At 32.5% G+C, this 13,892-nt stretch overlaps 4 protein-coding genes across 4 annotated transcripts; all 4 read right to left on the minus strand.

Annotated features, from left to right (window-relative positions):
• Window positions 1–18: 18 nt before the first annotated feature.
• On the minus strand, window positions 19–1,755 carry DICPUDRAFT_35721 (uncharacterized protein; the record flags this gene model as incomplete). The annotated part of the gene is made up of 1 exon (XM_003289390.1): window positions 19–1,755. One exon carries the CDS (start codon window positions 1,753–1,755, stop codon window positions 19–21), a length of 1,737 nt encoding a protein of 578 aa, XP_003289438.1.
• Window positions 1,756–3,751: 1,996 nt separating this feature from the next.
• DICPUDRAFT_80206 (uncharacterized protein) lies at window positions 3,752–8,261 on the minus strand (the record flags this gene model as incomplete). The annotated part of the gene is made up of 3 exons (XM_003289391.1): window positions 3,752–3,913; window positions 5,153–6,503; window positions 7,558–8,261. 3 exons carry the CDS (start codon window positions 8,259–8,261, stop codon window positions 3,752–3,754), a joined length of 2,217 nt encoding a protein of 738 aa, XP_003289439.1.
• Window positions 8,262–10,233: 1,972 nt separating this feature from the next.
• DICPUDRAFT_80207 (uncharacterized protein) lies at window positions 10,234–10,842 on the minus strand (the record flags this gene model as incomplete). The annotated part of the gene is made up of 2 exons (XM_003289392.1): window positions 10,234–10,560; window positions 10,618–10,842. 2 exons carry the CDS (start codon window positions 10,840–10,842, stop codon window positions 10,234–10,236), a joined length of 552 nt encoding a protein of 183 aa, XP_003289440.1.
• A 304-nt stretch (window positions 10,843–11,146) lies between these two features.
• Window positions 11,147–13,423, minus strand: DICPUDRAFT_80208 (uncharacterized protein; the record flags this gene model as incomplete). The annotated part of the gene is made up of 2 exons (XM_003289393.1): window positions 11,147–13,280; window positions 13,347–13,423. The coding sequence occupies 2 exons, from the start codon at window positions 13,421–13,423 to the stop codon at window positions 11,147–11,149; spliced, it is 2,211 nt and encodes a 736-aa protein (XP_003289441.1).
• Window positions 13,424–13,892: the final 469 nt, after the last annotated feature.

Consider the following 13,892-nt stretch of genomic DNA (forward strand, 5'->3'; position numbering starts at 1 on the left):
CAAAAAGTATCTTCAATATTAGGCCCATTCAATGTAAAAAGGCCCGAATGTGAGTGTTGTAAGACTATTTGGCAATATGCCGGGTGGAACTGCTTGGTTAAAACAATCACCGAATGTGAGTGTTGTGAGACTATTTGGTAATGCATCGGGTAGAGCTACTTGGTTATAATAATAACCGAATGTGAGTGTTGTGAGACTATTTGGTAATGTCCCGGGTGGAATTAGTTGGTTAAAATAATAACCGAATGTGAGTGTTGTGAGACTATTTGGTAATGTGCCGGGTGTAACTACTTGGCTAAAACAATCACCGAATGTGAGTGTTGTGAGACTATTTGGTAATGTGCCAGGTGGAACTTCTTGGTTGAATTTATTTCCGAATGTGAGTGTTGTGAGACTATTTGGTAATGTGCCGGGTAGAACTGCTTGGTAATAATAATCACCGAATGTGAGTGTTGTGAGACTATTTGGTAATGTGCCGGGTAGAACTACTTGGTTATAATAATCACCGAATGTAAGTGTTGTGAGACTATTTGGTAATGTGCCAGGTGGAATTACTTGGTTATAATAATCACCGAATGTGAGTGTTGTGAGACTATTTGGCAACGAGCCGGGTAGAATTACTTGGTTAAAATAATAACCGAATGTGAGTGTTGTGAGACTATTTGGTAATGAGCCGGGTAGAACCACTTGGTTAAAATCATTACCGAATGTGAGTGTTGTGAGACTATTTGGTAATGTGCCGGGTGTAACTACTTGGTCAAAACGATACCCGAATGTGAGTGTTGTGAGAGTATTTGGTAATGTGCCAGGTGTAACTACTTGGTTAAAACGATAACTGAATGTGAGTGTTGTGAGACTATTTGGTAATGTTCCGGGTGTAACTACTTGGTCAAAACAATCACCGAATGTGAGTGTTGTGAGACTATTTGGTAATGTGCCGGGTGTAACTACTTTGTTAAAATCATTACCGAATGTGAGTGTTGTGAGACTATTTGGTAATGTGCCAGGTGTAACCACTTGGTTAAAATCATAACCGAATGTGAGTGCTGTGAGACTATTTGGTAATGTGCCAGGTGTAACTACTTGGTCAAAACAATCACCGAATGTGAGTGTTGTGAGACTATTTGGTAATGTGCCGGGTGTAACTACTTTGTTAAAATCATTACCGAATGTGAGTGTTGTGAGACTATTTGGTAATGTGCCAGGTGTAACTACTTGGTTAAAATGATACCCGAATGTGAGTGTTGTGAGACTATTTGGTAATGTGCCGGGTGTAACTACTTGGTTAAAACAATAACCGAATGTGAGTGTTGTGAGACTATTTGGTAATGAGCCGGGTAGAACTACTTTGTTAAAATCATTACCGAATGTGAGTGTTGTGAGACTATTTGGTAATGTGCCAGGTGTAACTACTTGGTTAAAATGATACCCGAATGTGAGTGTTGTGAGACTATTTGGTAATGTGCCGGGTGTAACTACTTGGTCAAAACAATCACCGAATGTGAGTGTTGTGAGACTATTTGGTAATGTGCCGGGTGTAACTACTTTGTTAAAATCATTACCGAATGTGAGTGTTGTGAGACTATTTGGTAATGTGCCGGGTGGAATTACTTGGTTAAAATGATAACCGAATGTGAGTGTTGTGAGACTATTTGGTAATAGGCCGGGTGGAACTTCTTGGTTGAATTTATTTCCGAATGTGAGTGTTGTGAGACCACTTGGTAATGTGCCAGGTAGAACTACTTGGTTAAACATTTTAGAGAATGTGAGTGTTGTGAGACCACTTGGTAATGTGCCAGGTAGAACTACTTGGTTAAACATTTTAGAGAATGTGAGTGTTGTGAGACCACTTGGTAATGCGCCGGGTGGAATTGCTTGGTTAGTACCGAATATGAGTGTTGTAAGACTATTTGGTAATGTGCTGGGTAGAACCACCCGGCTAAAATCAACACCGAATAGTGTTGTGAGACTATTTGGTAATGTGCCGGGTAGAAATAATTGATTAAAACCATCACCGAATGTGAGTGTTGTGAGACTATTTGGTAATGTTCCGGGTGTAACTATTTGGTTAAAATCATTACCGAATGTGAGTGTTGTGAGACTATTTGGTAATGTTCCGGGTGTAAGTACTTGGTCAAAACAATCACCGAATGTGAGTGTTGTGAGAGTATTTGGTAATGTGCCGGGTGTAACTACTTGGTCAAAATCATCACCGAATTTGAGTGTTGTGAGACTATTTGGTAATGTGCCGAATGTAACTACTTGGTTAAAACAATCACCGAATGTGAGTGTTGTGAGAGTATTTGGTAATGTGCCAGGTGGAATTACTTGGTTAAAAAAAATACCGAATGTGAGTGTTGTGAGACTATTTGGTAATGTTCTGGGTGGAATTACTTGGTTAAAATTAACACCGAATGTGAGTGTTGTGAGACTATTTGGTAATGTGCCAGGTGTAACTACTTGGTTAAAATCATAACCGAATGTGAGTGCTGTGAGACTATTTGGTAATGTGCCATGTGTAACTACTTGGTTAAAATCTTTACCGAATGTGAGTGTTGTGAGACTATTTGGTAATGTGCCAGGTGTAATTACTTGGTCAAAAAAAATACCGAATGTGAGTGTTGCGAGACTATTTGGTAATGTTCCGGTTGTAACTACTTGGTTAAAATAATAACCGAACGTGAGTGTTGTGAGACTATTTGGTAATATGCCTGGTAGAATTATTTCATCAAAATAATCACCAAACGTGAGTGTTGTGAGACTATTTGGTAATGTGCCATGTGTAACTACTTGGTTAAAATCTTTACCGAATGTGAGTGTTGTGAGACTATTTGGTAATGTGCCAGGTGTAACTACTTGGTTAAAATCATAACCGAATGTGAGTGCTGTGAGACTATTTGGTAATGTGCCATGTGTAACTACTTGGTTAAAATCTTTACCGAATGTGAGTGTTGTGAGACTATTTGGTAATGTGCCAGGTGTAACTACTTTGTTAAAATCTTTACCGAATGTGAGTGTTGTGAGACTATTTGGTAATGTGCCGGGTAGAACTACTTGGTTAAAATCATTACCGAATGCGAGTGTAGTAATTGTATTTGGTAAAGCTGTTGGAGGTAACATTTTAGAAAAATTGTACAAATATAAATTTGTTAAAAATGGTGGAAATTCATTTTTATCCGGTAGTGGACCACCCCACTTAAGTGTTGTTATATATGATTTATATTTAAACTGGTCATAACGGCATCTATCAAAATCTACAACACGATGTTCAATAAACTTTAAAATATGTTCATGAATTTCTTTTCTTAAAAATATATTATTCCAAACTTTATATAATAATCTATAATAAATAGTTAAAAAGTGAAAAAACCAATTAATGTACTTTCAATTAATATTTATTGTATTGTACTTACCTATCACTAATATTGTTACTATTTTTTAGCTCTTCATTTACGCGAAATTTAATTAGAGATGATAGTTGCTCATCCATTATTAATATAAAAAAATAAATAAAAAATTAAAAAAAAAAATATAAAAAATAAATATTTTACCAAAACTTAAAAAAAATTTCCCAAGAAAATTAAAAAAATTTCAAAAATTAAAAAATGTTTTAAAAAAATAATATATTTAAATTTATAACACTCTTGTTCAAAATTTTGATTTTCTTGATCCTCATCAAAAGCTATATGTGATACTACTTTTTTAAAATATAACTCGTTATATCAAAATTTTTATTTTGTCGTTTAGCTAACTATTTCTTATTTAAAAAAAAGTATAAAGTAATTAAATATATCCATTTACCCAAATTTTCTTTTAATCCTTTAACTTTATCCCAATGAATAGCTAAACCAGTTGCAACAACCAAATAATCATAGTCAACTTGTTTACCATCTTTAGTTAAAACAATGTTATCCTAAAAGAAAAAAAAAAATTAATAACAATGAAAAATTTAAGAGGAAACGGAGCATACGTTTACAAATAGAGTATAAAACACATACCAAAACAAAACAAAAAACAAAAAAAATATTGATCACTTAATCTATCATAAAGAATTATCATCAAAAAAAAAATAAAAATTAAATGAATATTACAGTTATAATTTTATCTAATTTATTTTCCTTTATTTTAAATAATTTATTATTTAAAATTAAAAATTAAAAATAAAAATAAAAAAATTAAAAATTAATATTAAAAATATAAATAAAGATTTTATATCAACAATTGATTTATTTTTGTATAATTTTTTGTAAAAAATAAATTACATGAACACATTAATATACCTCATTTATTACGTAACATAGTTTTTTTTAATCTGTACAGATTTCGGTTTTCACAAATAAACAATTGTATATTTATTTGATTCAAAGAATTAAATATTTTTGTTATTAATTTATAACCAAAGTTACTCAATCTACAAATTATATCCGGATTTAAATGTTGTGAGAGTATTTGGTAATGCGCCAGGTGTAACTACTTGGTTAAAATCTTTACCGAATGTGAGTGTTGTGAAACCATTTGATAGTGTGCCTGGTGGAACTACTTGGTTAAAACAATCACCGAATGTGAGTGTTGTGAGACTATTTGGTAATGTTCCGGGTGGGACTACTTGGTTAAAACAATAACCGAATGTGAGTGTTGTGAGAGTATTTGGTAGAAGAATGTTAATCATGACTGATTACTTTATTTAATTTTATGTTTAAGGAAAAAGATATTTTTTTAAAAAAATTATATGGCAAACAAAGTAATTAGCAGAGGGGAATTAAATTTATAGGAATTTGAAAAATTAACAATTGATTTCTTATTATGAGGCTTTAAATTTTTGGGTCCAACTTTGGAGAGAGAGGATAGTACCAATTATTGCTTTTCTTGGTAATGTTTTGAACAAATGTACCTTTTCGTTTTCAAGAAGAGGTAGTAGACTTAAACAATCTTTGAGAGATTTGATGGTGAGAGTTATATCTTTTTCAGTGTGGGGAACTTCTTTAGTTATAATTCTGCCAAATGCACCTATGACTATTGGGATTATTTGTACATCAAATGATCTGCCATCTGGATCTTTGTATTGGTTCTTAAAGTGTTTTTTGAAGTAATCGTATTTCAATAGTTTTTCATGTTGTCTGAACAGCATATTACCATCGAAAGGGATACATACATCAATAACACGGATGATGTGTTTTACTTTATCAATAACTACAATATCAGGTTTATTTTGTATTGAGTCAGAGTTTTTAAAACAGACATCACGTAAGATTTCAACATTGATGATGGTTTGATTGTTTTCCTTTAAAGAGTTTGAGAAGATGGGTGCCTTGAAGTTTGTGATGTTGGGGATTTCATAACGTTTAATAAGTGATTTTATGATTTCAGTAACAACCATGTCATGACGGGTGATTCTACCGAATTTATTCATACCTGTACATCCACCTACTAAATGTTCAATTGATTCATCAGCACTTGCACACAACCTACATCTCCTATCAGCATTTGAACTTGCATCACGGTGAACTAAAGACATTTTGTTTGGTAATAACGACAAAACTGCTTCCCAAAATGTTGCTTCGATATGAGCCGGGATATGAGTCCAACCTTTGATCCAGTGTATCCAATGTTCATGAAATCTTCTCCACAAACGTTTCTTTGCAACACCTACTTCCTCTTCTTTTACACGTTTATATAATTGAAGATTGGTAAAGTGTTTGATGATGGATGACATTTTATCAGATTGTTCTGCATTTTCATTGTTTGAGTAAACAGTATAAGTGGTAACATTGTCGTCATCGACTTTTGGAATAGTTACGGTCCACATTCCATTTGCGGCAAATGATAATTCAAAACCAAGTTCTGAGGCGTAATGACAGGCTGTGTCATATCTTCTGGATGGAGGAGGTACCATAATACTTGAATTTTTGTAAAGACCAAAGTCATCACCTATAAATACAGAAAATTTAATATTTTCATGAAATTTGAGTAATGTAGTGATTTTATAAACCATGAATTCTTGTTTTATGTTTGTAAACCCCCTTCCACCATATTTACGAGGTAAATGGAGGAAGTCATTTGACATGAATGGATGTTTTATTCCATTAGAACGCATTATTTCTTTTATAGCAGTAGAAAGTGCTTTAATATCTTTTAGGGAAAAGTCTAAAAACCAGTAATATCTGAGGTAACCTACAATAAGTGAGTCGAATGCACTGACTAGATTGAAACCAGACAATTCGGATTTGAATAATCTGTTGGCCCTAGATATTGCTTCTCTGTTTATTACTTCACGATTTTTGTCAATATCAATAATTGGATTGAAGTAGACACCCATATATTTGTACGGAGTATCTTTGGAAACTTTTTGAATACCTTGGAATAAGTCGACACCATCGAAGTAAGGGTTATCACCGTTTACCAGAGGGACCTGTTCAGTGTTGAAATGGCCATGTTTTTTGAAAAACATACCACAACTACTACATACACGGGAACCTACTGGGAAGTCGTCAGGCATATAATTTCTAGAAAGATAGTTTTGTTTCTTTAAAATTTTTTGACACTGATAACATCGGGCAGCAACACTTTCTCCTAGGAAGACAGCGGACTTTGATTTGTTTGCTTTCAGGCCAATATCAGCGAATGCAGTAAGAGTTTCGGCCAGAGTATGACATAAAGCTTCATTGCTACATGAGTATAGTTTGATATCGTCGATGTACAAACGGTGAGATATTTTGGTTTCATCAATCACTAAAGGGTTATTGATATGTGAGATGTATAAACTAACAACATTAATGGATAAACAAAAGAGGAGTGGACAAAGAGCATCACCTTGAAATATACCATTGGTAATTGGGATAAAATCAGTTTTGGTACATCTATTGATAAAGATACGAGTCTTCCATTTAGACATAACCAACCTGATAGCATTGACAATTACTTTATCTACTTTTTGTAATTCCAGAGCAAATACAATGAAGTCATGGCGGAGTGAATCATATGCTTTTATGAGATCCACCCAAGAGCAGTTGAGGTCATTTGAGTTTACCTTTTCAGTTACAAAACGGTCAGCAGTTAAATTTTCGTAGGTACCCCAGGTAGAAGGTTTGGCACCTTTTTGTTGTTCTTGAATGATATTGTTCCTTATTAGAGTGTGGTCATTAAGTTGTTAGTAATACGCCAGTAAAACATTTATATAGATTATTGAGACAAGATATTGGACGGTAGTTAGATTCTGAGTTAGAGTCGCCGACTTTAAAAACACGGTAGGTAATACCTTCACAGAACCAGTCAGGCAATACATTATTATCAATAGCATCGGAGAAAGCAGTGGCAATATAGGAGTGGGAGCTAGTCAATTTTTTGATCCAGTAGTTGCAGATCATATCTGGGCCAGGGGCGGACCAGTTCTTCTTGTTTCTAATGTAATTAAAAACAGAAGTTGAGTCTATTGGAGCAAATTTTGTGGGTTTGATCTTGAGCTTGGTAACCACTTTGTTGACATCTTTGGTCCATTTCAAACGGGAGTAGTCTGGATCATGGGGGACAAAGTCATGTTGGGCTTGTGGGTTCCATAACTTTGACCAGAAGTCGTGTGCTTGCTTCTTGACAGCAGATTGATTAGATTCGTCGGGCAAAATATTAGGTTTTGATTTAGATAACATACCAAAGGCTTTGTTTCTATCAGTGGTCATTAGATTATTGATTACTGTAAACTTGTGTTGTTTCATACATTTTGCAATTGCAGCTTTGTACGTGTCTTTTTGTTTACATATGGAAGCAATAACCCTTCTAAGACAGTTGATGTTGAACGTTTGGGCTTCTGGGGATTCCTTCATAACCATTTTAATCACCTTTGAACCTGGTTTACCACCTCTTCTTAACCTTGAACAAGCAGCCTCAAGTATACGTCGTTGTCTACTAATATCTTTGATTTTTAATTTATTATCATTGATAATGTCGTTGGCAACCTTTTGAGGTAGGGATTCTTTGTCACCTTTGGACTTGATTTTGATTATAGAAGTTGCAACAGCATAAATGGTCTTACTAATTGCGTCGTGGTGTATTGTCTGCCAATAATCTGGTAATGATCTCTTCAAATATTTCAATTTTTCATCATTTCTAAGATTGACTATTAATTTTTCTAGTTCTGATAAATTTGAATTCACCAATTCCAAGAAGGAATCGTCTCTACTGCTTGTTTTACCTGTTTGCACATTCATGTTGGTGGCAGCGGAGCCTGATACTGTATTATTATTATTATTATGTTTGTGTGTATTCATTAATATTATAGAACAGAATTGTTTAGCGTCCCTCTGAAAAGGTGTCAGCTGTGACAGAAGACGGTGGGTGAAGCCCCTACAGGCTCTGAAAATAGGTGGAAATCAGGGTCCAGATGTTTATTACGGTGTTACTCCTCACCTTGGTAATGTGCCGGGTGTAACTACTTGGTTAAAACGATACCCGAATGTGAGTGTTGTGAGACTATTTGGTAATGTGTCAGGTAGAATTACTTGGTTAAAATGAATACTGAATGTGAGTGTTGTGAGACTATTTGGTATTTAATTATTAGTCATGAACTGACCACTTTATTTATAGTTTTTTTTTAGTATTAATGTTATGTTTTTACTTTGTTTAGGAATTCATTGATTCACTTGGTGCGGACATATTGATTATTACCTTGGCTATTTTTTCTGTGGTAGTCAGAGCCAGCTTCTGTTCATATAAGCCGGGACCACTAAGATCAGTATCACAATCTTTGTGGTTTGGTCTAGTCTGTGTTATACCTGCAATGCATTCTGATTGATGAGACCGGACCGGGTATCGTTTAACGATTCATACCATTTAAAATGGCAGAGTTCTGAATTTGGGTGGATATCAGGATCCAGATGTTTTTTTTACTGTGTTACTCCTCACCTTGGTAATGAGCCTGGTGTAACTACTTGGTCAAAACAATCACCGAATATGAGTGTAGTAATTGTATTTGGTAAAACTGTTGGTGGTAGCATTTTATAAAAACCGTACAAATACAAATTTGTTAAAAATGGTGGAAATTCATTTTTATCTGGTAGTGGATCACCACCCAACTTAAGTGTTGTTATATACGATTTTTTTTTTAAACCGGTCATAACGGGATTTATCAAGATCTACAATGCTATGCTTAATAAACTTTAAAATATGTTTATGAATTTCATTTCTTAAAAATTTATTATTCCAAACTCTATATAACAATCTATTTATTATAATAAATAGTTAAAAAGTGAAAAAACTAATTAATGTGCTTTTAATTAATATTTATTGTATTGTATTGCACTTACCTTTCACTTTTATTGCTACTGTTTTTTAACTCTTCTTTTACTCTAAATTTAATTAGAGATGATAGTGTCTCATCCATTATTAATATAAAAATATATTAAAAAATAAAAAAAAATATAAATACAAATATAAAAATATATATTAAATACAAAAATCAAAAAATAAAAAAAAAATATAAATACAAATATTTTATCAAACTTAAAAAAAATATGCAAAAAAATTAAAAAAAAATTTCAAAACTTAAGATTTAAATAAAAAATATTTAAATTTATAACACTCTTGTTCAACATTTTGATACTTGATCATCATTAATTTTAGCTTAACTTGATGTATATTCCTTTTTGAAAAACTTTGATGGTGGAGAAGTGTTTGTTATTTGATAACATCCCCAATTGTTATAATCGATATCAATTTCTTCTAATAATGAATCATTTTAATTGATTTTGATTTAGAAATGGAATGAATGGATCGTCTTGACTTTCACTTTTCGAGCATATAATGACTCTTGTTGCCCCCTATTTAAAAGTTGATATTGTTGTTCATAAATTTCATTTTTTTGAGACAATGATCCTTCAACATATAAAAATTCACTTAGGTGGTTGTTTCAATTGTTATCATTTATCGTAGCTCAATGATTTTTTGCTGTGTTAAATTCATAAAAAATATAATTTTTTTTTAAAGGAAAAAAAGTATAAATGTCAAAATAAAAATTTGTATTAAAATACTACTTGTTTAAAATAGAACTTGTTATATCCAAATTTTTATTTTGTCATTTATACTTTTTTTATATAAAAAATATTTAGCCAAAGTAATTAAATATATCCATTTATAAATCATATTTATTTAAGTTTTTTCCCTAAATATCATCCCACCTGGTGTTTTACAATCATTAATATTTAAAAAAAAAATTTTAATAGATTTTATAATAAATATGTTTATTTATTTATTTATTTTTGGAGTTTCGACTGGATTCAAAAGTAAATTTTTACCAAACCAATGACCATTTAACATACCATTCCAGTAGGCAAATGGGAAAACATACTTTTTAAGAAACATTGGAAAGTAAGATTCTTTTGATTGATCCCATGGTAAAGATTCTGCTACTTCGTTACCATATTTGAACTCTGCTAAAATAAGTTTGTTATAAGATGTGGTGATTGGACATGATGTGTAACCGTCATATTTGGCCTTTAATGGGAGTCCCATTTTATGTGATATTAAATTACTAACTAAAACTGGTGTTTGAGATGTAATAGCGGCAGCAGTCTTTGAGGTTGGTAAATTTGAAGAGTCACCCAATTAGAAAACATTATCATATTTTACATGTTGAAGGGTTTCTTTATTAACATTAACAAAACCAGAAGCTGGGTCGGCAAGTGGTGAATTCTTGATAACGTCTGGGGCACCCATTGGTGGAGTAACGTGGATCATGTCGTACTTTACTGTTTTATTGCCTTCTGGTGTTTCAAAGATAGCTTCTTTAGCATCACCTTTGATTTCGATAAGGTTGTATTTAAAGTTTTGAGTAATACCTTTTTCTTTGGCCATATTTTTATTTTCCTTTATTTTAAATAATTTATTATTTAAAATTAAAAATTAAAAATAAAAATAAAAAAATTAAAAATTAATATTAAAAATATAAATAAAGATTTTATATCAACAATTGATTTATTTTTGTATGATTTTTTGTAAAAAATAAATTACATGAACACATCAATATACCTCATTTATTACGCAACACAGTTTTTTTAATCTGTACAGATTTCGGTTTTCACAAATAAACAATTGTATATTTATTTGATTCATAGAATTAAATATTTTTGTTATTAATTTATAACCAAAGTTACTCCATCTACAAATTATATCCGGATTTAAATGTTGTGAGAGTATTTGGTAATGAGCCAGGTGTAACTACTTGGTTAAAATCTTTACCGAATGTGAGTGTTGTGAGACTATTTGGTAATGTGCCGGGTGTAACTACTTGGTTAAAACAATCACCGAATGTGAGTGTTGTGAGACTATTTGGTAAAGTTCCGGGTGTAACTACTTGGTTAAAACGATACCCGAATGTGAGTGTTGTGAGGGTATTTGGTAATGTGTCAGGTGTAACTACTTGGTTAAAATAATGACAGAATGTGAGTGTTGTGAGACTATTTGGTAATGTGCCAGGTGTAACTACTTGGTTAAAATCTTTACCGAATGTGAGTGTTGTGAGAGTATTTGGTAATGTGTCGGGTAGAATTACTTGGTTAAAACTACCACCGAATGTGAGTGTTGTGAGAGCATTTGGTAATGTGTCGGGTGGAACTACTTGGTTAAAACGATACCCGAATGTGAGTGTTGTGAGACTATTTGGTAATGTGTCAGGTAGAATTACTTGGTTAAAATCACCACCGAATGTGAGTGTTGTGAGACTATTTGGTAATGAGCCGGGTAGAAATTCTTGGTTAAATTTTTGACCGAATGTGAGTGTTGTGAGACTATTTGGTAATGTGTCGGGTAGAATTACTTGGTTAAAATAATCACCGAATGTGAGTGTTGTGAGATTATTTGGTAATGTGTCGGGTAGAACTACTTGTTTAAAATCTTTACCGAATGTGAGTGTTGTGAGAGTATTTGGTAATGTGCCGGGTGTAACTACTTGGTTAAAATCATAGCCGAATGTAAGGGTTGTGAGACTATTTGGTAATGTGCCGGGTGGAACTACTTGGTTAAAACGATGACCGAATGTTAGTGTTGTGAGACTATTTGGTAATGTCCCGGGTGGAACTACCTGGTTAAAATTACTCTTGAATTCGAGTGTTGTGAGACTATTTGGTAATGTGCCGGGTGTAACTACTTGGTTAAATTTATTTCCGAGTGTGAGGTTTATGAGACTATTTGGTAATGTGCTGGGTAGAATTACTTGGTTGAAATCATAGCCGAATTTGAGTGTTGTGAGAGTATTTGGTAATGTGTCGGGTAGAACTACTTGGTTAAAATGATAACCGAATGTGAGTGTTGTGAGAGTATTTGGTAATGTGTCGGGTGTAACTACTTGGTTAAAATCATAGCCGAATGTGAGTCTTGTGAGACTTTTTGGTAATGTGCCAGGTGGAACAACTTGGTTAAAACGATGACCGAATGTAAGTGTTGTGAGACTATTTGGTAATGTGCCAGGTGGAACTACTTGGTTAAAATTACTCTCGAATTCGAGTGTTGTGAGACTATTTGGTAATATGCCGGGTGTAACCACTTGGTTAAATTTATTTCCGAATGTGAGGTTTATGAGACTATTTGGTAATGTGCCGGGTAGAACTACTTGGTTAAACATTTTAGAGAATGTGAGTGTTGTGAGACTATTTGGTAATGTTCCGGGTGGGACTACTTGGTTAAAATCATTACCGAATGTGAGTGTTGTGAGACTATTTGGTAATGTGCCAGGTGTAACTACTTGGTTAAAACTATGGCCGAATGTGAGTGTTGCGAGACTATTCGGTAATGTGCCAGGTGGAACTACTTGGTTAAAAAAATGATCGAATGTGAGTGTTGTGAGACTATTTGGTAATGACCCGGGTAGAAAATATTGGTTAAAATGAATACCGAGTGTGAGTGTTTTAAGACTATTTGGTAATGTTTCGGGTGGAATTACTTGGTTAAAACAATCACCGAATGTGAGTGTTGTGAGACTATTTGGTAATGTGTCGGTTAGAACTACTTGGTTAAACATTCTAGAGAATGTGAGAGTAGTAATTGTATTTGGTAAAGCTGTTTGAGGTAACATTTCAGAAAAACCGTACAAATATAAATTTGTTAAAAATGGTGGAAATTCATTTTTATCTGGAAGTGAACCACCATGCCACCTAAGTGTTGTTATATAAGATTTATATTTAAACTGGTAATAGCGGGATTTATCAAGAGCTACAAAACTATGTTCAATAAACTTTAAAATATGTTTATGAATTTCATTTCTTAAAAATATATTATTCCAAACTATATATAATAATCTATAATAAATAGTTAAAAAGCAATTAATATGCTTTTAATTATTTATTGTATTATATTCTACTTACCTATCACTAATATTACTACTGTTTTTTAGCTCTTCATTTACGCGAAATTTAATTAGAGATGATAGTTGCCCATCCATTATTAATATAAAAATAAATAAAAAAATAAAATAAATTAAATAAATTTTACCAAAATTTTAAAAAATATTTTTCTTAAAAATATCTAAAAAATTAAAAAAAACTTTAAAAAAGGATACCAATAAAAAAAATTTAAAAAATTTTTAACCCCCTATTCCACATTTTGAATTACTTGATCCTCATTAATTTCTTCTTCACTCGGTGTATATTCCTTTGGAAAAACTAAAGGTAATACTGATGATGGTGTTGGTGGTTTTTGATAACTCAATTGTAATAATCGATATCATTTTCTTCTGATGATGAATCATTATATTTTTTTTAATTGACTTTGATTTAAAAGTGGAAAGAATGGTTGGCCTTGATTTTTTAGAGAAGAGTCATTATATGGTTCTTGTTTTTCCCTATTTAAAAGTTGATAAATTTCATTTTGTTAAGACAATGATTTATTAAATTCCTCAAAAAGACTTTATT

Source organism: Dictyostelium purpureum, assembly GCF_000190715.1.
Source record: "Dictyostelium purpureum unplaced genomic scaffold DICPUscaffold_175, whole genome shotgun sequence".
Taxonomy (NCBI): Eukaryota; Evosea; class Eumycetozoa; order Dictyosteliales; family Dictyosteliaceae; genus Dictyostelium; species Dictyostelium purpureum.